This window comes from Marmota flaviventris, chromosome 7, assembly GCF_047511675.1.
Source record: "Marmota flaviventris isolate mMarFla1 chromosome 7, mMarFla1.hap1, whole genome shotgun sequence".
In the NCBI taxonomy this organism is placed as follows: Eukaryota; Metazoa; Chordata; class Mammalia; order Rodentia; family Sciuridae; genus Marmota; species Marmota flaviventris.
In genome coordinates, this window is record NC_092504.1 from 30,937,210 (window position 1) to 30,962,954 (window position 25,745).

Genomic DNA, 25,745 nt, shown 5'->3' on the forward strand with positions numbered 1-25,745 from the left:
TTAAAATAAGAGTTCTTTTCAATAGTATTATGATTTTTGAATTTTAAATGTAATTGTATATATTTCTACATTATTGAGGGGAAATCTCACAATAAAAAAACCGTACATAATACAACAAAACAAACCCATCTGCTCTCTTGCCTACCTAAACTTAAACATGTCTGTGTTACATGAACACATGGAGACAGGCCATAGATGCAAACCCATAGGGAATATTGCAGAGGGTCTTGTTTAAAGAACTGAGCTCCAAATCTTCCTTGATACAGAAATTCTTAACTATTAAGATCAGCACACTTGCACTGTACATTTTCCTCTCAAGAAAAAAATAATCACTTAGGCTTTTGGTTGTCTAGAGGCCTATTCTTCCTTTGCCCAGAGACCAACATGTTTGAACACTTTACTCCATGAGCAAATTGAGAGGTTTTGTGTCTTTATTTTGTAACTTATTTACCAAAACCAGGTGAGCCAAGTAAGGGAGCAGTACTCTGTCACCTGCCCGGCATCACTCCAGCTTGCACTTACTTCCTAAGTGCAGGAACCTCTGCATACAAGATGCTGGCCAAGCTTGGCCACCAGCCACAGAGGAGACCTGCAGGAACCCCACCCGACAGACAGGGAGGTTAGTTGAGTGAAAACAAGAAATTTGCCCAAGATCATCATTCAGTAAAAGACACCAAGATTCAAACTTGAATCTGTCAGGCTCCAAAGTCCACAGTTTTGGATTGTTTTTTTTTACATCTCCAGGATCCCAAGAGTGAATGCACTAGTCCTCCCGCCTTCACCTGAGATTTCTAACACTTTTAAATCCTTGGTCAGAGTTAGCCACCAAGAACAGTATGCTTACAACCACATGTGCTGATAACTTTGAGATGTAATGCTTTTATTCCTTTAAAATGCCCCCCCCACACACACACTCATGCTTACACAAACACACCCATATACACAGTTCCCCTCTTGTGACTTCCCCTGTTTCCAGCCTTCTGCCTGACAGATTTCTACTTCCATAGGTAAGTTGCAGTGGATAGAGAGCCTAGGGTTAGCTCAAGGGGCTGGAGGTTTCTTTTGAAGGTACTCTAGGAGGTCCAGGAGCGCATGGTGGTACAGCCAGGCCTTGTGGAGGCTGGAACAGTGGCTTCCTGGGCCTCACACAAGCACCCCTGGTGCTCAGGCCAGCTCTGCCCTCCCAAGTGGGCAAGGGCTGTTCTCTACTCTAGCTTTGACATCACTTCTCTTTAGCACTTCCTCAATCTGTTTCTCTTTCAGTTCACAGCTTCTCTTTATCGCTATCTTTGCTTTTATTTCTTTCTAGAGCTGAGGCTCATCCTGAAGATTCTTCCCCCAAGATGAAAAATCTGATTGGATCTTTGTCCTGCCATCCAAAACGAAGCATCTCTATTGGTCAGAGGACTCACAGGCCACCTGATAGTTTTGTGGTCCACTTTGTGGCTTGTCTTTGGCATGGCCAGTGGCCCTGATCCAGACAGAGAGGAAAGTCACCCGACTCAGGACTGTTTTCTGGGTAGAAGGAAGGACCGGGGAGTTTTCTCCCTAAAGACACACTGGCTGACTTAAGGTCTAGTATGGTACATGTGTCGATTAAAGCCCCTCTACTTTTAATTTAGGTATCAGTAAGTGAAAATAAAGGCACAAGTTTCTTTTAAATCATATTTTTTAAAAAATAAATAAAATGTAACACATTTTTCACATGGTTTGGAAATTCAAATAGTTTATTATTTATTCATTTACCATAGCTTATAAGTATAAGGCGGGGAGAAAGTTTTGGTTCAAACAAATAAATTAAAATGGTCCTAGATATGGAGCAGGAACCTGACTAAAAGCTTTGCAGAGATTGTTAAATGCTTTATTACCAACAATAGAGCAATACGCTCCACGAGAATACAAAAATAATGCGAGCCACATAAGTGACTTGGAATTTTCTAGTAACTACATTTAAAAAGACAATGATGAACCAGGCAAGGTGGCACACATCTGTAATTCCAGTGACTTGGGAGGTTGAAGCAGGAGGATCACAAGTTGTAGGTCAGCCTGGGCAACTTAGCAAGACTCTGTCTCAGAATAAAAACTAAAAAGGACTGGGATTGTAACTCAGTGGCAGAGCGCCTCTTCAATTTCTAGTACCAACAAATACTTTATTAATTAATTTACTTATTTTAATTAGGTCTATATGACAGCAGAATGCATTTTTAGTTTTTAATATAATCCACCATATGCAAATATGAGTTCACAAGTACTCAATATAAAAAAATATTAAAATGACATTTTAACATGTCTTTGAATTGTGGTGTGTTTTACACTTACAGCCTGTTGAATTGGACAACCTACCAGGCACGGTCCTTAAGCCACATTGCTTGTTGTTTAATTAATCAGAAGGGGGGAGATGCTGGGAGCCATTAGCCAAGTAGGTATGACAATTTCCTTGCCAGCGTACCCTATGTTGCTTAGTGGAAGGACTCGTGGAAATAGGACATTTTGCAGTGACATTGCATGTAAGGTGACCTTGCTCAAGGACCAGGGCGGATCCGGGTTTAAGGCGTTCCGGTTTAGGACAATCCGGGTTTAGGGTGGTTCCAAGTTTAAGGTTATTCCTGCTGGGAATAGGGCGTATCCTGCTGCCTGAGTTCCCCTTGAGTTCTCACGGGATTCAGACAGTATTCTTTGGGAGACAAAAGCCCAGTGGGGGTGGATTTGGGCAGAGAACGTGGATTTCCCCAGAACGTGATGGTAGAGTGCTGGTGTGAGTTCGGGAATAAAGAGTTGCTGTTTGAATCTACAAGCTGTGTGGTGGCTCGTGATTTTGTGCCCAGCCAGACTGCGGCAACAGCCCATTTTCAATTCAGCCTTGCCACATTCCAAGCCTTCATGGCCATATAGGACCAGTGATTGTCATATTGGACATGGAGGACTAGAACCTTAAGTTAATAAATGGCTATCCTACAATTAGCCCACAAAGTGGAACTCCAACTCATCCATTTTCCCCAGTGATGCTGAACACACGTATTTCCCATTTCCTCTGCAAGCTACCCTCTGACTCCAGCCCCTGGGCTCTTTCTCTACCAACTCTGCTCATTCCGCAAATGATCTCAGTGGAGAGGCAGCTGCCTCTGTAGAGTCAAGGGCACATTACTTCTCAGCTTCACCCCGACTTCACCCCTTCAGTGACCTCACACTGTTTCCTTGAAGCTGGCCAAGGTGGGCTTGTTTACACCACGAAACCAACAATATGAATCAGCTATACGGTTGTATACTCCAAATTGGCCAGGACCTGTGTCCTCAGCAGTCAATTCCACGTGCTCTAAGGACAAGAAAGTAAACAATGTGTACTGAAGTGGAATGGGGATCAAAGAGGAAGGATACATAAATATTAAAGAAAAATAATGGGAAAAGAGAGAGAGAAATGGAAGGGAAGAAGAACAGAGGCTCCAAAGAAGAAAACAGAAAGAGAGGAGAAAGAATGGGGACCAAGAGAAGTGGAGACAAGCAGGATGCAAGGCAAGAACAGGAAGGACGTGGAGACAGAAGAACAGAGAAAATAAAGGCTCAGGTTGAACAGGGGAGCAGGAGGGAAGAGTAGAGCAGAAGAGGGGGAGCCCGGGGCTTCTCACCACCCCCCCAGGGGCAGTTTTTCTTATAACCTCATTAATGAGCTTCTTAGCATTGATCTTAGGGAGAGGTGGAGACCATGTCAGCATGAGGAATTCCCCTTGATTTCCTTGTTTGCCTCCCAACCACATATCTTTATTTTGATTATAACTGAAAAAAAATATATACTGAATCATGCCAAGATATTTTCCAGTACATCCAATGCTCTGCGAGAGCCAGCTTATTCCAGTTCATGAGAGCCCATTTTTAATTTTCAATGACTTTGTGAACCAGTTGTTTAATAAAACCATTATTAAAAATTAAATCATGTTTACTTGCATTTAATAATCTATATTAAAAGCAAAGGAAGTAAGCACTCAAACTCATCCTTTCCTGGTTATTTAACTATGTACTTGCTATTGTTACACTCTTGAGGTTACCGTCTCTTGGATCCGTCCTGTGGAAGCACTGTAACAGTATGTTCATGCGCGCATCTCTTTCCAACTCTGTCTTCAATGATGCCACAGTTGCACCTTGAAATTGGCTACAGTGGGAATATTTACATCAAAGATTGTTTTAAAAATAAAGAATCTATTATTAGATATTTACCAGCACACCACTGCATTTGGTGTCATTGATACCTGATTTTTTTTTTTTTAAGCAGAAAAAAGAAAACAAAGCATTTCTGTAACTTAATGACTCACTTTTTTAAGAGCAATATTTTGGCAGGGATTTATATTATCTCTTACTTTTTGTTAAATTGTTTTTCAGTGTTTACATTATCAATATGTGTGGGATATTGAGGCATGGCTAAAAGCCACATTATACACTTGGATGACAGTCTGTGGTTAGACTTCTTGGTTTTCCTTTGTTAACAAGTGCCTCCTATTTCATTTTTCCCATTTGCCGCACATTCACAAATTGCTCTCAAGTCAAAGTTTTAATAAAACCAAATCTATTAAATAAATGATCACCTCCCTCAAATGACTTTTTGTCATCTCGCTCAAGTAGGTACTGGCTCTGTCTAGGACAGCTGCAGAGCGAATGTCATCGCCCCTCTCCTGGGTTACAGCTTCTGCTCTCTGGATGCATCGCACCTTCTTTCTTGGCTTCTGTCTGTTACAGTGGGGACATAACCTCCAGTATTTCCCAGCAAAGAATGCACGGTGGTTAACTTGGAGGGAGAATCTGAATGTCATGCCTCACATTTGGTTAATTGGCTCCATATCAAGTTCTAAGCTGCAAATAATTTCCCCATACAGTTTGAAGACATATACATTTATATACGTACAAACATATAGGATGTTTATATATATATATAGAAAAAAATATATATATATAATGTTTATATCTATATAAAGGACATAGATATATACATAGAGACAAATTTAAAGAGATAAATATATATAAAGAGAAATTTATCTGATATTTGCTACCAGTTTACTTTCCAATTTCTTATTTCCCCATTTACAATGTATAATTTATCTATTTGTTCATTTCCTCACTTGATTTAACATAGAGCTATTCCCGGTTTTTAAGCAGCTAAATTTTATTTCTTTTCTGATTTTATTTCATCTCAGAAACTCCAGGACAATCTAAATGGAACATGATGGACAGCTCAGCTCCAGTTCTATAATGAGTGGTTTAAGATAATGAGGATAAGAGTAATGATGATAACAGCAATTAGTAATAAAAACCAGTATGGTTATGGTGACTATCATTTATTGAGCTTTTGCTTTGTGTCTGGTGCTGTTCTGTGGATTTTTAATGTCTCAACTTATTTAACCCTCTTAACAACAATATAAGACAGGTACAGTTATTATTATTTTAATTTTACGTGTAGGATAATAAAGCAGAGAGTTATTTCAGCTCCCAAGGTGGAACAGCCAGGACTCAGGCCGCGGGGGTCTGTCTCTGGGACGCATTTCCTACCTAGTGTGTCAGTTTAGAGTGAGAAGAGGACTCTGCATAAGTCCTCAGGACACACTGGTTTCTTACAACCGCCATCTGAAAGAGATACGGTTATTACACCTATTTTTCAAATGAAGGAAAAGAAACTGAGAGGTTAGAGTATTAATCCAAGGACACACTGCTACAGAGAAATGGAGCCAAGATTTAATACCAGAATGCCTGTTTACAGCCCCCATTTATAACTCTATTCTCAGCACTCCCCCACCTCTGGTGGAGACTGAATTTTGATTTCGATTTGTTGATTATAGATTTTCCAAGTACAGAAAAATGTAAAAACAAAACAAACACCAACCAGGGCATGTCATGCTGATGTTTTTGTACATTTTCATCTAGACCTTTTTCTATGCATGTTTTAGCACAGCTGAAACCACAGCATACGTAAGGTTTCATAACCTGAGCTCTTCATTCATATTACAACATAAGCACTAATGTACATTAATAAAAGACTTCCTATAACTTTTTAAAATTGTGATAAGATACCTAACATAAAATTTAACTCTATAAAATATTTTAAATGCTTATGAAATCATGTCCTCAAATGAGCACAACACATTCCCCCTTTGGTGGAAGTTTGAAGTTTTTCAAATTTCTCATTCATCAGTGAACCTGCAATTAACATACTCATGAATAATTTCTTTTCCACATTTCAATTTATTTCCTTAGGATAGATTCCTAAAAATGGAATTACCAGATCAAAGAACATTAATATTTTTAAACTCTCCATATATATTGCCCAAGTACTTTGCTCTCCAGTTATGGCCATATAAAACACACATATAAAATACTTGACTTTCACTAGTATAGCAAGCTGATAAAATGGAAATATGTTATTCTCCAATTTTTGTGGAGGTCCTGTGAGTGAGGTGTGAGAGTAAATGGCTGGTTTGGGGCCTTTTACCGAGCACCTGCCTCTAGCCAATAAAAGAGGTCAGAGAGGCTGAGATGAGTTAAAAACTAGTAGAGAATTTTGGAGCCAAGCTTTGTTGTTCATGAGTCCTTTAAGAAGGGCATGTGGACTGTGCTTCCTCTTAGCTGAATCCTAGGAAGAGGGGCTTCACCTGAACCATTTAGAAAGCTCATTGTGTGAATTCTGTAGTTTGGGGACATACTGGACCAATCTTTAATTCATACCTGAAAATCTAAAGGTCATGGCTAGCTACTCTGAGGGTACATTTTGCAAATAATGAAATCAAGGTTTAAGAAGTTTAAGTCTTTGGTTCAAGGTCATCCACATACATGTAATGAAGCCAGAATTAAAACCCAGATCTTCAAATTCAGAGCTTGCATATTTACCCATTCTGTGATACTTCTCATTATCTTTGGAATCTTTCTATTTTCATTATTTTGTATTTATCCATATTTTGACTTGAATTATTTTGACTTGAATTCTTCATCTCCCAACTTGGAATTCTTTGGCAGGAGACCCCACCAACATAATTTCAACCTTGTAGAAACCTCCCTAGACCCTGAAGAGATCAGCTATTCACACGTAGGACTGATCTCAATCCTCAAAATCTTGAGTTTGCTAGATAAACTCAAGCAACTTTAGGCTTCCCTTCAGATATATATTTTAGTCTAACACTGGGGTATGGGTTGAAATGTGTATCCCCAAACCTCAGTATCTCAGAACGTGACCATTTTGGAAATAGGATTGTTGTAGATGCAATTAAGTAAGGTGAGGTTATGGGTCTGGGTCCTGATCCAGCATCATTGATGTCCTTATAAAATGAGGAAATTTGGACACACAGACAGGCATAGAGGGAGGATGGTGTGAAGGGACAGAGGAAGAAAACCTCCAGATACAAGTCAAGGAGAGGCTTGGAGTAGGTCTTTCCCTTCCCCTTCTCAAAAGGGGCCAGCCTCAGCCACTCCCTGATTTTGGATGTCCAGCCCCTAGAACAGTGAATCAATAAATGTCTAAATGTTGCGTAGGTCACCCTTTGTGGTTTCTTGCTACAGCAATCCCTGAAATCTAAGCACAACTGCTTGCTGAGCAGTTGAAACTTGATTGTGAAACCTTGAAGTTCAATACAGGAAGTGCGGTCACCCTAGAGAAAACAGGAAAATCCAGTTATAACAGCAGTTGCAACTCCGTTAGAGTTTTTGTATCTTTAGCATACATTTCATGGTTTGAATGTGCTCCTCACCGTTATGTTTCATAGAAATTTAGATGATGTTCCCTAAATCTCTAAGTTTTAGCTCCACAGCTTGATTTAAGACAATTTTGACAATATGATCTTTTTTGTAAAAATTTATTCGGGATTATATGAAAACAGTTATCCAATGGATTTTTTTATTTGTTCTTTTTAGGTATACATGACAGTAGAGTGTATTTTGGCAAATCATAGATTCGTGGAGTATAATTTATTTTAATTAGGATCTCATTCTTGTGGTTATACACAATGTGGAGTTTCACTGGTCGCGTATTCATATATGAACATGTGAAAGTGATGTCTGATTCATTCTACAGCCTTTGCTATTTCCATCCCCCCTCCCTTTCCTTCACTCCCCTTTGTCTAATCCAATGAACTTCTATTCTTCCCATCCCTGCCCTTATTATATGTTAGCATCTACATAGGAGAGAGAACATCTGGCCTTTGTTTTTGGGGGGGGACTGGCTTATATCACTTAGCATAATACTCTCAATGTAACTTTCCACATTTATATTCTACTGTCATTTTTCATGAACTTCATGACCCAATTAAACTGGGACACCAGTCCCTGCCTTTGCTCTCTGAACCTCTCTGTGTAGAATAGTGTTTCCATAGCGCATCATCACACATTGAACTTTCCAAAGTTAAATTCTTCCTCCAAAACCTGACAGAAAAACCACCATTTTTAAGAAGACTCATTTCAGTTAAGCTAGAAGATTTCTAAACTTCCATTCTGTATTCTTGTTATTTTTTTATTTTAGTTACTCAGATATATATAGGGTCCTCTGATTCACTGTAAGTTCCAATTATTTGGGTACCCCCCAATCTCCTCTCGTAAAAGGGGAAACTGAGACAAGAACTTTATGTACAGATTGTTTGGAGAAGTAATGTCAGAGCTCAAGAGTGAGAGGACTGAGAAGGGTAAAACAAAGAAAAGAAATTCAGCCCAGAGGGAATCACACACTGGTCTTCCCTATGGGTGAGTATGACTCAGTGCTATTGGAGACAGTTCAGGAAACAGTATAGACTATGTCCCAGTCTTTAACCCAAGAATAGAGGAGTATTTTTCTAGTGGCTCCCACCCTGTGGTGGTCAAGGATTGCCTTCAAATGATGTCTTTCACTTACAGGTTTGGGGATGTGTCAGAATAGTTGAACAAGATTCCACAACCATCTCTCATGTAGCTGTATTAGTGAAGCCATGGGGCATGAGGTGAGAGATGTGGTGCAGTTATGACAAGATGCTGTCAGTTACACTTGCCCCGAGCTGGCTGATGGATTGAAAAGGACATGTGATAAATATAAAAGGATATGTGATAAACATAAGAGGATATGTGATAAATATAAAAAATACATGGTCTGGGGCCGCAGCTCAGTGGTAGAGCATTTGCCTCGCATGTGTGAGGCACTGGGTTCGATCCTCAGCATCACATAAAAATAAAGAAATAAATAAAGATATTGTGTCCATCTACAACTAAAAAAATACATGGCATAGCCCATTCTGTGTACTGCCCTATCTGCTTAATAGTTCTCCAAAGATAGGTGTGGAGAGTGGGGATTTGACTTGTGGTCTGATGGCTTCAGGGCTGTGGTTGTGCTGGGAACTTCCTGTGTGAAGGTGCAGGTCAAGTGGCCCGGTTGCTATGGTGATGCCGGCCTGAGGAAACTGTGCAAAGGTGCAGAGTTACATCAGCTGGGACTTTGAGCTTAGGCACCAGGTCCTGGGGATAGAGAATTCTGAGCACCACAAGATAATCCTAATGTCTCACCAGTTCTGCATCCTTCAAATTGCCCACTTTGCTGAAACTTTCCCACAAATAACCTGTTGATAAAACCTATATAATCAATATGCTGAGCTAGCTCTGAGTCAGTCAAACTCCTTCACAGTTTGGCTACCCACCTGGCCCCAGCTTTTTCTTCCTCTATGTCTGTCTGCCTGTCTTTTTTTTTGGCGGGGGGACAGATATGGGAGTTATCAGGGATTGAACCTAGGAGCACTAAACCACTGAGCTACATCCTCAGCCCTATTTTGTATTTTATTTAGAGACAGGGTCTCACTGAGTTGCTTAGGGCTTCGCTAAGTTGCTGAGGCTGGCTTTGAACTCACCATCCTCCTGCCTAAGTCTCCCGAGCCACTGGGATTACAGGCGTGTGCCACCACACCTGGCTCTGTCTTTTCTTTATCCCCTATCACCTCCACTGGTGTTTCCCAGAATTAAAGGGTGCAGCTGAGAGCTGGGGCCAGAGCATATAGGAGTGCTGTGTACACTACACCTCAACTACATTCTTCCTTCTGGTCAAAGGAGAAAGGTTTTTGTGCATATTAGTTTATGCAACTAGAATCTCAGCAAGAGCTCCAGACACAGGAAACCAGATTTGGAATTTCCATCTGAACCAAGGTGGAATACTATCTTGGTTTGCATTCCCACAGAAGCAGGCTCTTGCTAGGTGTGGTGGTGCACACCTGTAATCCCAGCAACTTGGAAGGCTGAGATGGGAGGATCACAAGATCGAGGCCAACCTTGGCAAATTAGCGAGGACTTAAGTAACCTGGCAACACCTTGTCCCAAAATAAAAAATAAAATGGGCTGGGAATATTACTCAGTAGTAAAATGCCCCTGGTTTCAATCCCTGGTACCAAAAGGAAGAAGGAGAAGGAGAAGGAGAAGGAGAAGGAGGGGAGGGGAAGAAAGGGGAGGGGAGGGGAAGAAAGGGGAGGGGAGGGGAAGAAAGGGGAGGGGAGGGGAGGGGGACATGGAGGAAGAGGGGGAAGGAGAGGGAGAAGGAGCAGGAGAGGAGAAGAAGAAGACCCTTAGAGAAGGATGCAACAGCTCCCAGGAAACATCCATACAAGAATGAGAAAATCAGAAAAAAAGTAAAAGAGCACTCTGCTGGGGGCTGGGGATGTGGCTCAAGCGGTAGCACGCTCGCCTGGCATGCATGCGGCCAGGGTTCGAGCCTCAGCACCACATACAAAGATGTTGTGTCCGCTGAAAACTAAAAAATAAAAAATAAAATAAATATTTAAAAAAAGAGCACTCTGTTAAACCATTTCTACTGTGGACAATCAGAATCTTATCCCACTTGGGAAAATCAGAAAGAGTATAAAGTACACCCCAGATTTATCTCCAAAAATGGAAGAGAAAAATTGGAGTATTTATCCATCAATTCTCTTTCTGACATTGGTTGAAGGCTGCTTCTAAGAACTCTACAGCTTTTCTGAATTGCCCTTTTTGTGAGCCTCTTGGTCTGGGGGAAAAAAAAAAGCCAAAAAAACCTCAGGCATAGAGTCTCTGGCATTAGCAATGAGCAGCCTTCAAGATGAAAAGGCAAATGCTGAGTAGAAACGCAGAGGGCACCAACAGCTGCAGAAATTTGCTGTAGGAACCCAGTTATAGGTAGGTAGGTCATGGAGTTTTCTAATATTGATCTCAGCACACAGAAATACATCACTGAAGAGAAACAAATGCTCCTCTTGATTTCATGATAAATTCAATGAATGTAGTTGTAGAAAAAAGATGAATCAAATTTAACATTAAATCAATTTAATTGAAATTATATCATTTCATCAATTTTTATTGCCACATAAAAATGATGAACAGAGGCCTTGAAATTACACATTATTAACTACATCGTGAAGTTAAATTCCTGTTTAGATTTATGTTGATACAAAATAAAGTCGTTGTTGGAACTTCCAAAAACAGCAACTTTGAGAAGAGAAATATTTTCAGCTCTGTGTGTGATTTATTTCTTTTCCTTGAGCCATCAACTTAATGCGAATGGCTGCTCTTAAGTTTGCCCAAAAAAGTCCATGTTTGCTCTTTTCCATGGGCCATTCCAAATAAGTTCTTTGTGCCATAAGAGTTCTGAGCTTGTGGTAGTTGCTAGGAATGGAGTACTGTGGAATGGGTTCTAGCAAGATCAGAATTAGGTTATCAAAAGCTTTATGGAAGAGATTGTGGTGGGCAAAGTACAGCTCATAATGGCACCACTCACTCTGGACAAAGTTGGGGGACAAAACAAAGATGGACTTGTAGCTCTTCTCAATGCAATTTATGATATTTTCCACAATGCTCTTGCCAGGAACAAAGTTTCTTTCATGGAGACAGATCCGGATATCTTCTTTTTCTAGGTTTGGGAGTAATTCACTCTTCACCCAGGTAGAATCATGCCCGCTGTATGAAATAAAAGCATGGAACTGGAGAGTGCTTTGGAGTTCTTCCAAGGGGACGTTCCTAGTCCTGTGCCGAGTCTGGGCCCACTGACACACCATCCTGAGATACCAGGGCAGATCCAAGTAGCGGCAGAGGACGGTAGCAGAACCAGCTAACACCAGCACCACGACCCCAATGGTGACAATCAGCAGACCTGTGTTACAGGATAATGGAGACACATGGAAGTCCTTTAGTGGGGTTCCCTTATAGCTTTCTGGGTAGTCACACTTATAAGCATCAGGCCAGCCCTCTACCACTTCACTTGGTAGTTGGCCTATATGTTGGATGAAGTCTCTGAGCTCACATGTGCATTGGAATGGGTTGCTCCCTGCTTGTATTGACTTCATCTTCTGGCAGCTCTGGAAGAAATCAGCTGATGGGTGGGAAATAGAATTATGGTCAATGATCAGTACAGAGAGGCTGCTGAAGGTACCACATCCAGGAAGGTCAGCTAAAGAATTGAATGCTACGTTGAGTTCTTGCAAAGCTTCCAGATGGGTGACATCTTTAGGGATGTTCATGATTCTGTTATTGTGAAGATCAAGTACCTTGACCTTTGGAGGCAAACAGCTGAAAACTGAGTCAGTAAGTATATTTGAAGACATATTTAAACTTAATAAACTTTTAGTCCAAGAGCATGTCTTCTCATCTTCTTCATACCTTAAAGAATTCTGGCTAACATCCAATTGTTGCAGAGACTTCATCTCTGCAGTCATATGAATTATGTTTGCAAGTTTTTTTAATTGATTCATTTGTAAACTAAGTGTTTTCAACTCAATTAAGTTTCCACAATCTTTAAAAACCATGTCGGTTAAGAGATTATTGGAAAAATCCAAATGCAGAAATGGGCTAATTTGGGATGGGCAAAGCATATGGATCATGTGGGTACCAGACACTGTAACGTTCTGGATATTCATATTTGAAAAGATCTTATAGATGTTACTTTGTGGGAAATTGAAGACATCACTGACAACTTGGTGTATCGACAAGGCCTTCAGAGAAGTGTGAGAATAATTAAAATTCCTCAAGTCAAGTCGATCTTGTAGTTTCACATTTGATATGGAAAAATATTCTATGGTTGTTGGCCAAACCGATTGGAGGATATTAATGAATGAATTCCAAGTTGTTTCAATGTTGTTCAAGGTAAGATTCAATAGCCTTGGATTGTTTTGAAGTTTTACCAAAGCACTTAGGAAATAAGAACACTCACTGTCTAGCACACATTTGATATTAGACAGTTCCAAACTTATCGCAGTGCTTACTGACATATCCAAAATAAAATGGAATACCTTTTTCACAGGGAAAACAATATGCAGACTGTCTGTGTTAAAGTCCTGAAGACTCTCAGGATCTTCTTTTTCCCCATAAGTCTCTCCTAAAACTAGCAAAATCTTACTGATATTCAAATGAGCAATTGGCTGCACACGAGATTTTTCTAACTGTGTAGCACTCAATCCCAGAAATTTTAGCTGAGACATGCTGCCAAACTCTTTGCATATGGGCAGTGCTTCAAACATATTAAATGAAAGGTCTAAGTGCTTGAAGTTCATTGCAGGGTGGCAAGATATCGTCCTCAACTTGTTGTGGGACAAATCCAAGTACTCCAATTCCTGGTTGAATCTGAAAACACTGATATCAAGATACTGGATTCTATTGTGAGAAATTATCAAAATCCTGAGCTTTGACAGTGATAGGATGTCAGAAGTCTGAAGCTCAGATATATAGTTTTGTGAGACATCTAAGGTTGTTGTTTCAAGAGAGAGTTCCTTGGGAATGTGGGTGAGGCCTGTGTTTGACCTGTCAACTAAAAATTCACTTTCGTCAGATAGTTGGATTTTGATCTTCACCACTAACACCAAGATGATAACAAATCGGAAGAGACTAGAATTCTTTCCAGTCATTTTGTAACACTAGACATTCCTGGTGTAGTTACTATTCTTCAGAGCATCTTGACACAGGTACAGATCCTAAGGGGAAAAATCCATATTAAATGATTATCTCAAATTAAGCATAGCTGATATTAAACATGCTTATTAGAGACTTATAAAATGAAAGATACACTTGTTAGGGTTATAAAACCTAAAATCAGGAAGATAAATGATTATGTGAATTCTAACCAAATAACTAAGAATGGATGGTGTAATGGTTGAAGGGTGGTTTCTCTCAAAAGGTATATCTACCTCCTAATCCCCAGAAATCATGAATGTTGCCTTATTTAGAAAAATAGATTTTTGCAGAAATAAAGTTAAAGTCCTTGAAATTGGGGATTGTTCTGGATTATACAGATGCTTAGTAAATCCAATGATAAGTGTCCCTATAAGAAAGAGGCAGAGAGGTATTTGACAGAGACACCAAGCAGAGGACCACATGAAGGCAGGCAGTGGCTGGAGTAATGTAGCCACAGGCTAGGAATACCTCTAGCCTAGGTGCTGCAGGAGATTCTAGAGATGCTTTAGCCCTGCCAACACCTAGATAACGTACTTTCAGCCTCCAGGACTATGAGAGGATAAGTTTCTATATGCTTATCATAATTTGTTACAGCAGCTATAGGAATCTAAAAGATGGTTCATCTAAAAGATGGTTCTGGCCCTGACCCTTCCAAGCTCATTTAGAACTGAGGCTAAGATTCATCTGGTACCTTAGACATGAAAGGGTAGTGTCTCCCCAGGACTTTTTTGAGAGTCCCCCATATGACTGGATTAGGACTGTTCTTGCATTATCTTCTATTATTGACATGCAGTTTGGGCTAACATTTGTCTTGTTCAAAAGCTAATTAAATCATAACAAAAGGTCTTTTAGAAGGTGCATTCACTGAAAACTACAGAACACTCAAAAAAGAAATTAAAGAAGACCTTAGAAGACAAAAAGATCTCCCATGTTCTTGGATAGGCAGAATTAACTTTATCAAAATGGCCATACTACCAAAAGCACTGCACAGATTTAATGCAATTTCTTTAAAAATTCCAATGATGTTCTTCATAGAAATAGAAAAAGCAGTCATGAAATTTATTTGGAAAAATAAGAGCCCAGAATAGCCAAAACATCCTTAGTGAGAAAAGCAGGAGGCATCACAACACCAGATTTTAAATTATACTATAGACTTATAATAATAAAAACAGCATGGTATTGGCACCAAAACAGGCTTGAATAGAAGATACAGAGACAAACCCACATAAATACAGTTAACTCATACTAGACAAAGGCACCAGAAACATGCAATGGAGAAGATAGCCTCTTTACCAAATAGTGCTGGGAAAACTGGAAATCCACATGTAGCAGAATGAAATTTAACCCCTATCTCTCACCCTGAATAAAACTCAGCTCAGAGTAGTCAAGTGGTCTAGGCATTAGACCAGAGACCCTTCACCTACTAACAGAAAAAGTAGGCTCAATCTCCATCATGGGCTTAGGAACCAACTTCCTCAACAAGACTCCTAAAGCACAAGAAGTAAAATAAAAAAAATCAATAAATGGAATGGTATCAAACTAAAAAGCTTCTTCACAGAAAAGGAAATAATCAAGAATGTGAAGAGAGAAAGTACAGAATGGGAGAAAATCTTTGCCACCTGAATCTCAGTGACAGCATTAATCTCCAGGATATATAAAGAACTCAAAAAACTTAACACCCCAAAAAACACAAATAACCCAATCAATAAATTGGCAAAGGAACAGAACAGGCACTTCACAAAGAAGAAATACATTCAGTCAACAAAGATATGAAAAAATGCTCAACATCTCTAGCACTTAGAGAAACACAAATTAAAACTACACAGAGATTTTATCTCACTCCAGTCAGAATAGCAATTATCAAGTATACAAGTAACAATAAATATCGGCAAGGTTGTGGGGGGAAAGGTACACTCATACATTGCTGGTGGGACTGCAAATTGGTGCAACCACTCTGGAAAGCAGTCTGGAGATTCCTCAGAACACCTGGAATGGAACCACCATTTGAATCAGTTATCCCATTCCTTGGCATATGCCCAAAGGACAAGAATGTGATCCTAATTAGAGTAAGGTGTACTCCATATGTGTATAATATGTCGAAATACACCCTCCTGTCATGTATATCTAAAAAGAACAATTTTTTTAAAGACAAAAAAAGAAGATCTATTCATTCATCTATTTTTTACCTATTGGCCATGCTTTAGGAACTAGAGACACAGCAGTGAACAAGACAAGTCCTATTTCTCAAGGAGCTAATTATCTGATGGGGAGACAGAAAATAAAGAAAGAAATGACTAACCTTGATTTCATGTAGTGATAAGTGCAACAATAGAAAACTGAAGCAGTGTGAATTGTAAGTATGACATGGTGCTTGGTGGGATATTTTTGATTGGCTCATTGGAGAAGGCCTTTTTGAGATGAGTCTGGGATAAAAATCAGAATCAAGTGAAAGATTCACTATGGAAAAACCTGGGGGTGGGGCATTTCTGGCAAAGGTCCTGAGATGGAATTGAAGTTGGCTTGTCTCAGGAACAGTGAGGAGATCACATTAGCACAGTCAACGGGAGCAAAGGTAAGAGGAAGCCAAGATCACACCAGGCCTTAGAGATCATTGCAAGCAGTCAGGGTTCTAGCTGGAGAGAGCCAAGGGCAGGGAGCCCTGGGAGGTTCTGAGGAATGGAGTTGTTTCCTTCTCACTCTGTTTTTCCTTCATTGAGTATGTATTTTCCCCAATGAAGTGGACATTGTCTTAAGTTGTGCCTGTTGCACTAGTTATCAACCCAGGTGGCTCGGATGCCATTTTGTCATCATCATTCCAGTGACACATGGTATCAGAGGGAGCTGCCTTGGGATGAACCCTGGAGAGTGATACGCCTCTCGCCCCAGAAACCCTTCCAGCTGGGGCCGCACAGCCACACGGCTCTCAGAGAACGTATTCAAAATCCCTGGGAACAGCACTGATGAGCAGGCCAGGAGCACCAGCAAAGATTCCTCCTCCCACGTCCCTTCCCTTATCTCAGCTGGTGCAGAAGGACTTAAATAATCCAACTCCCAGAAACAACCTGGTGTCAAAAGTTCCCCAAGTTAGACATGCAAACTGAACTGATTTGCAGAGCTTGCCTGGGACTTACCCTTTGGTAGGAATGTCCAAAGGTACCTTAGTTATCCTCATTTCTTCCAACACAGAGAAAGGCCCCTCTTAATTGCATTCACAAAGACTGAGCAAGAAAGATGAGACAAACATTTAAGTTTGTGTTAAAAGTGAAGGTGGTCTTTTTTATGGCACTGATTATATTTGGTGGAAAGGCCCAGAAATTTCCCAAAATATTCCTTCACAACTTCCTAAAAGATTTAACTGGATGAAATTGTCTGTCCCCAAGTATTTAATAAAAGCATAGTTTCCTATCTAGCTAAATTAATTGACTCAAATATCATTAGATAAATTAATTGACTCAACACCCAGTCTTAATTTTGCTCTGTCATTTAAAATCATCGTTTATTTTTGTTTTTTTTTTAATTGTTGTATATTAATTACATTGACTAGTGGGTTTCATTATGGCATATTCTTACCTACACATACAGTTTTTGATCAGTCTTACCCCCCACCATACCCCCTCTTTCTCTTTCCTCTTCCTTCCCAGTGACTTCCTTCCTCTACCCTTAGATAGCCCTTCTATTTTCATGAGACCCCTTTTTCTCCTTTTTTCTCTCTAGCTTCCACATGAGAGAAAAACATGACATTTTTATTTCATGCTTTCTTGGCTTATTTTGCTTAACATGATGTCTTCAAATTCCATCCATTTTCCTATAAATAATATAATTTCATTCTTCTTTGTGGCTGAATAAAACTTGTGTGTGTGTGTGTGTATGATGATTTTATGTGATGATTTATATGGTATATATATATATATATATATAGAGAGAGAGAGAGAATCATTACTTTGAAGTACTCAGTTGACACAACCATTTTTAATTTCCATAATTAAGAAATCTAAGTATTGCACACATAAAGAACTGATTTTAGACATTTACAGGATCTATAAATTTCATATACCAAACTTGCTCAACTCAATGAAAATCCATGTTTCAATTCTCTAGAGTAAACAAAATATTTTTTGCTCAAAGTCTGAATGGCAGTCACTAACATTCATCCATATTAGAAGCTCAAAATTATTTTACTACCAAATAAAATAATTACTTACTGAATTGAACAGTTAAAGGAAGCTTTAATTTAAAAGCATAAGAACCTTCAGGTTTGTTTATGTCTTTTTTTTGTGATTATGGTAGGTGTAGCCTCACGTCAGATGATTCAGGGAAGCAATACATTTGAATCTCCTTGGTCTGGAGACTTTGGGGGCATTAAGTTGGTATTTCAGTGATCCTCGTGTATACTTCTCAAACAATCTGGCCCTGAAGTTCAGTCCTGCAAATACATAGCACCAGTCTTCTCTGCACCAAATCAACTAGCTATGAACCACAGGATAAAAGGATGGGAACCAGTTCAAGAGATTTTCTGCTTGGTTTCCATGTGGTTTTGCGAACCTTTGCTTTTTGTGAAGAAGATGGAATCACTTTCAGTTCTTTAGAGCAAACTGCAGATGACCTTAAAAACATTTTCAAAACCTACAATTCCCCCTGACCTCTAGCTCTCCAGAACAGTTTCAGTGTTCTCAGAAAAAGAATGGGGACAACCCCAAATAAAAACTAAAATAAACCTGCCCATTCCAACAGAGGAGCTGGAGATGCCTCCAGGAGAGACATGCATATCCTACGCTAGCCTGTTTGTTTGTTTTTTTTTTTTTCCTTTTAATTAGTATAACGAAACAGCAAAGGCAGGCTACTTAAGAAAAGAGGTTGATTTGGACTCACAGTACTGGTCCAAATAAAGGGGCTGCATCTGGTGATGATCTTCTTGCTGGCAGTCCCAACGCAGTGCAGGCATCTCGTGGCACCTGTGTGTGTGTCTTCTGGTCTTTCTCTCTCTTCTTATAAAGACTCAATCATGGAACCCACCCTAATAAATTTACCTAATCCTCACCCCCTTCCAAAGGCCCCACCTCTAAATCCCAGAATCAGTTTGAGTTTCCACCCATTTAACACCTCACCGTAGGGATTAAATTCCAAGACGTGAACCCTCGGAGGAACACACTCTAACCATACGCAAACCATCACATGTCCCATTTTCCTGAACATTTTCAATGCAAAGACTGTGGATGGAGGGGGACAAGGGGAAGGGTAATGTCATCTAAAATTTAAAAACGAGCAGTTCTGAAAGAAAGCCAGAAAACCTCTGTGACCCAAATGTTTATCTTCCTACTTAAAAAATCTCTCTTGAAAGCAAATCACACATGAAGTATTATCCAGCAAAATAATTTTTTTTTCTCTGATTTAGGATTAGGAGCTGATAAACAAATGCTAGTTCAAACCACACAATAAGTATATATATGAAATATAACCCAGGGCTTAGAGACTTCTGCAATTTCTACACCCAGTAACTAGCTACACCATTATTTTCTTTTGTGGAATAAAATAAGATGTTGCTTACCAAGACAACCTGCCAGTCTGTTCTGTTTGGCAGCCTTTAAGAAATTCAAGTAACTTCCGTGAACTTTTATTTCATTGGCATCCAGATTCAGTGTTGAAAAAAAAAAAAAAAAAAAAGACAAGAAAGCTCTTTTATGCCATCTACTGAAGTCCACTGGGATTACACATCGCAGTAAGAATGAACTTTTCTCCTTTTCATAGGGTCTGTGGGCCAATTAATAGAACTGTGCTCAAAGAGAATCATGTCCCTTCACTACAGTCAGCTCACTGCTGTTGACACCAACAAAGTGAAGGAGGTGATGTTAATAATTCATAGATTTTTAAAGGCTGAATTCAAAAAGCCTATTCCAGTGGTGTGCTGGGAGAGGCAGGGGTGTGGGGTTGGGTGTGTTTCAGCTGCTTTGCTCTTCGTCTAGCTTTTTGGTTTGTTTGTTTTGGAGGTACAGGGGATGAAACCCAGGGGCTCTCTACCACTGAGCTACATCTCCAGCCCTTTTTATACTGATTTTGAAACAGGGTCTTGCTAAATTGCTGAGGCTGCCTTCAAACTTGCAATCCTCCTGCCTCAGCCTCCCAAGAAGCTGGGATTACAGGCATGCGCCACCACATCCGGCTTCCTCTGGCTTTTTGATCAATGCACTACCTCAGTGACTGACAGCAGAAAGAGCAAGGGTCAAGATTAAAGTATTACTGCAATACATCCATAAAGAGGGAAGCTAATTCATATGCTATGGAATGGATGATAATCATGTTTGTGGGAAGCCATTCTCGCACGTGATTGGGCACCTCCCTGATTGCGTGTGAGGCGTTCTGGCTAAACTGTGTCGAACTAATCCCCACCCTCTCTAGGTGCGAGAGCCCTTCCGTGTGGGGGTGTGACTGACCATTGACCCTGAGACCAATCACTGACCCTGACCTTGGAATGCTGTCCCCCTCGACCTTCATTGGATGGAATTTTTCCCTGAATTTCTTGTTCCCCAATAAAAGACCATCCTCTAGCGTGCTCTCTCTCTCTCTCTCCTGCTAGTCCTGAGTAAGCCTTGCTGCCCCACAGGGTGGTTCGAGGCAGGAGCCAGAGGGAGGGCCGTCTCAGACCTGGTCAAAGAAAAAGGTAATTGAGTCTTGTGTGTTTATTTTGATCTCACTAATATGAACCTCTTGTATGAAGCCAGCATGCTGGTCACGCAGCTGAATATGTTTTCTTTAAAATTTTTGTAGTTGTAGATGGACAGCAGGCCTTTATTATATTTGTTTATTTATTTTTTTGTATGTAGTGCTGAGGTTTGAACCCAGTGCCTCACACGTGCCAGGCAAGCATTCTACCACTGAGCCACAACCCCAGCGCAATCATATATTTTTTGACCAATTGGTTTTTAGATCCAAGTTGGTGCTGATTTTTTTCCATTGATATTTCCCAGCTTTTTGAAAAATATGATTTTTAAACACTGTGTCAAAAACATACCAAGACTCTCTTTTTCCAGATAAGGGCCAAGATACTTCCTTGGGGTTGTTGTGTCAGCAATCTCAAGTGAGGCATTCTGATGGCTCCGCTCTTGTCTTTTAAACCAACAACAACAAAAATGGCAAAACCACACATGGGCAAATAAAGCTGAGGGATGCCAACCATCTGCCTCTGCACTTGACGTCCCGTCAATGTCTGATGTGGGAGGACAGGACGCCTTCTTTATCTCCCTCCACAGCTTTCCCCTGGAGTCAGCCTTTCTGCCACGCAGAGGACCAGGTTCGAGTCCCTAAAGTAAGGACTGTGGACTTCTTTTTGATTTATAATACAGTCTCTCTCCCTCTGCACCCCTCCTCATCTTAGAATTTAACAGGAAAAAATGATTTACAAATTTATTTCAAAAACTAAAAGAATGAATCTCCCACTTGCTCATGCACCATTTCTTCACTTAAATCTGTCACTGGAGACAAGGGCGGTGTTTGACTAAGAATTCCCTGGCTCACCCTGACTCTGAACCCAGGAAGCAAGTGGGATGCCAGGTGCAACTCCTCAGCGTTTGTCAGGTCTTGCCTCTCCCCTCAAGTCCTCCAGCGCTCGGGGCTGCCCACCTGTCTCCTTGTCCTCTCCGATCCTTGAGCAGACGCACACTGTGATCATGCATATCCATGATCAGACAGCCACACCCCCAGGAAAGCTCTCATTCTCAGAGAATATGGCTTCTTTCTCGACTTTCTCATATTTCATTTAACTCAATATAACCAACATATTTTTTAAACATGTGAGCAATACAAAACATTACTCTAATGAGATTTTTTTTTTTTAATTCTAGGTCTTCAAAAGTCAGTGGGTATTCAACACATCTCAATTGGGTTACCCACATTTCAGGTTCACCACGATCCCCTGTGACTAAAGGCTTCCATCTTGGACAGCACAGGTCTAGTGGAGGTATCACAGCCATGCACAAAGTCCAAGTCCAAGTCCAGTTAACAGCAGCCTGAAGAGCTCTTTCGAAATGAAGATTTCCTACTTATAGTCTAGGCAATCCCATACTTCTTTCCACAGCAATTTTTCTGTCCACCTTTATCCCATACCCAGACATTTCTTATAGAATCCAGGGTAGTATAAACAGTCTGTCAATTCGATGTAAATTATAGTTAGGTTTTTTTTTTAGCTTTATTGAAATATATTCACATACTATAAAAATTCACAAACTTATAGGTGTAAAAATGAATGGCTTTAGGTGTAATCACAGAGTTGTGAAACCACCCCCCACAATCAATTTAGAACATTCTCATCACCTTAGAAAACAGCATTACATCCCTTCGCCCTCACTCTCCACTCCGGAAACCACTCCTCTACTCCATAGATGGTACTAATCTCTATAGATTTGTATATAACATGTGCACTTTATGATCAATTTCTTTCACGTAGCTTTGGGTTTTCATGGTTCATCCATGTTGTAACATGCACCGGCATTTCACCTTCTTTATTACCAAATAATTTTCTGTTGTGTAGATATGCCATATTTTATTTACCCATTCCTCAGTTGATGGACACTATGGTTTTTATGAGTAATGCTGCTATAAACATTTATGTACAAGTTTTTTCATTGACATATTTTCTCAGGCATATACCTAGGAGAGGAACCAATGCATAAATCGGGAATTCTACAGTTAGCCATATGAGGAATTGCCAGAACATTTGAAAACATCTGTGCCATTTTACCTTCCCACCCACAGTATGTAAGGGTTCCAATTTCTCCACAACCTTGCTGATATTTTCTTGTCGTCTCTCTTGTATTATAGCCATCCTATCAAGTATGAAGTGGTATCTCATCGTGATTCTGACTTGCATTTCCCTGATCAATATGATGTTGAGCATCTTCTTCGATACTGGGGATCAAATCCAGGTATCACAACACCACGCTGTATCCCGATCCTTGAGACAGGGTCTCACTGAGTTGCCTAGGCTGGACTTGAACTTGCAATCCTCCTGCCTTAGCTTCCCAAGTAGCTAGGACTACAGACTTGCAACACCATGCATATACCTAAAATGATACAAAATGAAGGTACAGATGCCAAGCTTTATTCTGCTTTCAGTCATCCATTGGGCATCTGCAGAACTAAGTAGAGTCAGTGCTTTTAGCAAAAGCAGCTTCTCTAAGTCCCTATTACACTTTTGCCACGAAGGTGTGGATGGTTTCTTAATCAATAAGCACAGTATCATAATTTGTGAGGTTCTTCTCACAGTGGGGTTAGTGTTCCCATCATGTGCATAGCATGTTCCTTTCTTTCCGTTATTCAGTTTTCCACCATTATAGTGAAATGCCTGAGATAATTAACTTATAAAGACAAAAGGTTTACTTTGGCTCCCAGTTCTGGAGATTCCAGTCCAAGACCAGGCAGATCCATTGCTTTGGACCTCTGGTGGTGTGCCAGATGGCAATGACAGTGAGTGTATGGTGGAACAAAAATGCCCACCTCATGAGCCAGAAAAGAGAGAAAGAGGAAAAGGCTAATTTCCCACAATCCACTTTAAAGACACATTCCCAATGACCCACGAACCTCCCTCTAGGCCCCACCTTATAAAGATCCACAACACCTCCCAAATGTAACACCCTGAGGAATGAGTCCTCCACACATGACCTTTGGGGGACACTACCCCTATTCAAACATAGCACTTTTCTTTCCTCCCTACTTTCTCCACATAATCCCACAATTTCTCTAACCCACCAGAGCCTAGAACTTCAAATCGTGTCCCATAAATCTCAGGGGGAATGTGAATGGCATTGTTCAGACTTCTACATTTTAATGAATTTTCCCTTAACGACCTAACACTTTCCAGCCAAATTTTTGGAAATTGACACTAGAATGTCAATACCTGAGTAAATCTCAGGTCAGACAGGCCATTTCCAACCATGTGCCTGAGAGCAGGAGGAGGGTGGGGATTTGCTCTTTCAGTTTCACAAAATGTTAACAAGCACTTTTATAGAGTCTTGGTCTGGATTTTTTACTATTTAAAAAAATTCCTAGAAAGAAATAACCAGATTAAAAAACATGGACTTTTTTACGTTCTTGATGCATATCAACCAAAGTGCTTTCCATAAAGTGTGTTCCAGTGCACCTGCTCTCCAGGAGCGTCAGAGCACACATTATACACACCCGCCCAGAAAAGAGCATTTTAGGCATCTGGCAATTTCATTGATGTACAGCATTATCTCATTATTGTTTCATTTTTTGTTCCACTATAAGTGTTATTGGACTTTTTTTTATATTTGTTGACAATTCATATCTCTTTAATGCTTGTTCATGTCATTTTACCTATTTTTCTATCGGAGTTATGTTTTTACATTGTCTTATGTTACTGACATTGACCTTCGGTCAAACATTTTGCAAACATGCACTCTGTTGTTCACCTTTCCATTTCATGATCTTTTGAACTAATAAATATATACATTTTTATGTAAGCAAGTCCACGTTTTATTTGCTATTACTAATGCCATTCAGCTGTGTGCCAGTAAACCGGTTCAAAAACCAGTCTGATTTGTAGCATTTGTTGATATTTGTGGTGTCACTATTCTCACCACAGCTGATTTCTTGCTACTAACTGATCTGCTTACAAAATATCTGGGAAAAAAAAATGTACATTACTTTGGTTTGTATTTCCACACCTCTGTGGAAGAGATAAAGAGAATCAAGGGAAACATATAAGAGAAAAAAATGTGTAACATAAAATTTTTTAAAATAAAAGAATATAATAACAACCAAAATATCAAACATCCTAGTCCTCGCAATACTGATCCATGAAAAATAACGTCCTCCAAAAAAAATGCTATAAATGAGAAAAAAGAAACAAAAATGAATATGTATAAGTGTCAATGAACTATTCAGGTCACAATTGAACAAAGAAAACAAGAAAAACAATTTAAAAAAAAAAAAGATTTCAGTGAAAGGTTTTGTTTCTGTTGTCTATTTCAGGCCAAAAGATTCTCAGCTTCCCTTCTCAGCAAGTGTTAGGTGGGGTTGCTGGAGTGTGAGAGGAAATCCCATAAGCAGAGGTCCTAGAGGGCAGAGTTTAGGCCAGTTTAATGCCAGTTGGTCTGAAGACTTTAAATCAGTGCACCTCCAGAGCCCAGGAGTTGCTGGTCCACACTGGGAGACGACACCCCAGGGATCGTCCCTGGTTCCTCTCATACAATGGAGGAGCCAATCCTTAGTCCTCTCCAGTACCCACAGACCCCATGATTCCTGGTCTCAGGTTCAGTCTCCAAATTCAATCACTCCTGCCCCAGCCCTTTCAATCCTGGCTGGGGGCATCTCTCCCAGCCGGTTCTGCAAGCTGCTGGGCTGGAGGAGAAGGTGGGGGATCCTGGTGGGTTTTCACGACCTGTATTCCCCTATGTAAACCCCTCTCTATGTTTGATTTTCTCCTGGTCACTTAGGCACTCTACGTCATGTGGTGTGAGTTTGCCAGGCCTATATTTCGGGCTAAGCTCAGGTTTGCCAGGAAATAGGTCCCCTCGACATAGCTGCAGAATGGTTCCTTCCTCTCCTCCGTGGGCAGCTGGAAGAGCCGCAGCTTCTTTCCCACACCAGGATACTGTGCTGCACACCTTTCAGGTTAGTTGGGCGGTGTCTTTGATCTCTGATCTCTCCATACCCAGACATGCCTCAGGTCTCCTAAAAATGAAAATCCCTTTAATTCCTTTATCCCTCCATTTTGTTTGTAGGGGTGAGGGGGGGACCACTGCAGCAGGCAACAACAGTATAGGTGGCAGTGGCACTGGGGATTTTTTCCTTATTTTATTATGTCCAACCTTCTGAGTCCCTGATCTGCTTTGAATTTACAGAATGAA

General features: G+C 40.3%; 1 protein-coding gene across 4 annotated transcripts in view; it reads right to left on the bottom strand.

The window, feature by feature from the left end:
* Positions 1 to 11,251: 11,251 nt before the first annotated feature.
* Positions 11,252 to 25,745, bottom strand: part of Tlr1 (toll like receptor 1) — a 36,677-nt gene continuing 22,183 nt past the window's right edge. Inside the window, exons 1-3 of one of the 4 annotated variants that reach the window (XM_027938750.2) lie at positions 19,430 to 19,512; positions 17,016 to 17,102; positions 11,252 to 13,904 (exon numbers count right to left, since the gene is read on the bottom strand). In XM_027938750.2, the coding sequence (XP_027794551.2) occupies positions 11,451 to 13,838 (2,388 nt within the window). In that variant the 5' untranslated portion in view covers positions 13,839 to 13,904; positions 17,016 to 17,102; positions 19,430 to 19,512 and the 3' untranslated portion in view covers positions 11,252 to 11,450. Of the gene's footprint in view, positions 13,905 to 15,802; positions 15,871 to 17,015; positions 17,103 to 18,753; positions 18,842 to 19,429; positions 19,619 to 25,745 lie in introns of those variants that run through there. The other 3 variants (XM_027938758.2, XR_011707963.1, XM_027938763.3) reach the window with 3 other exon arrangements.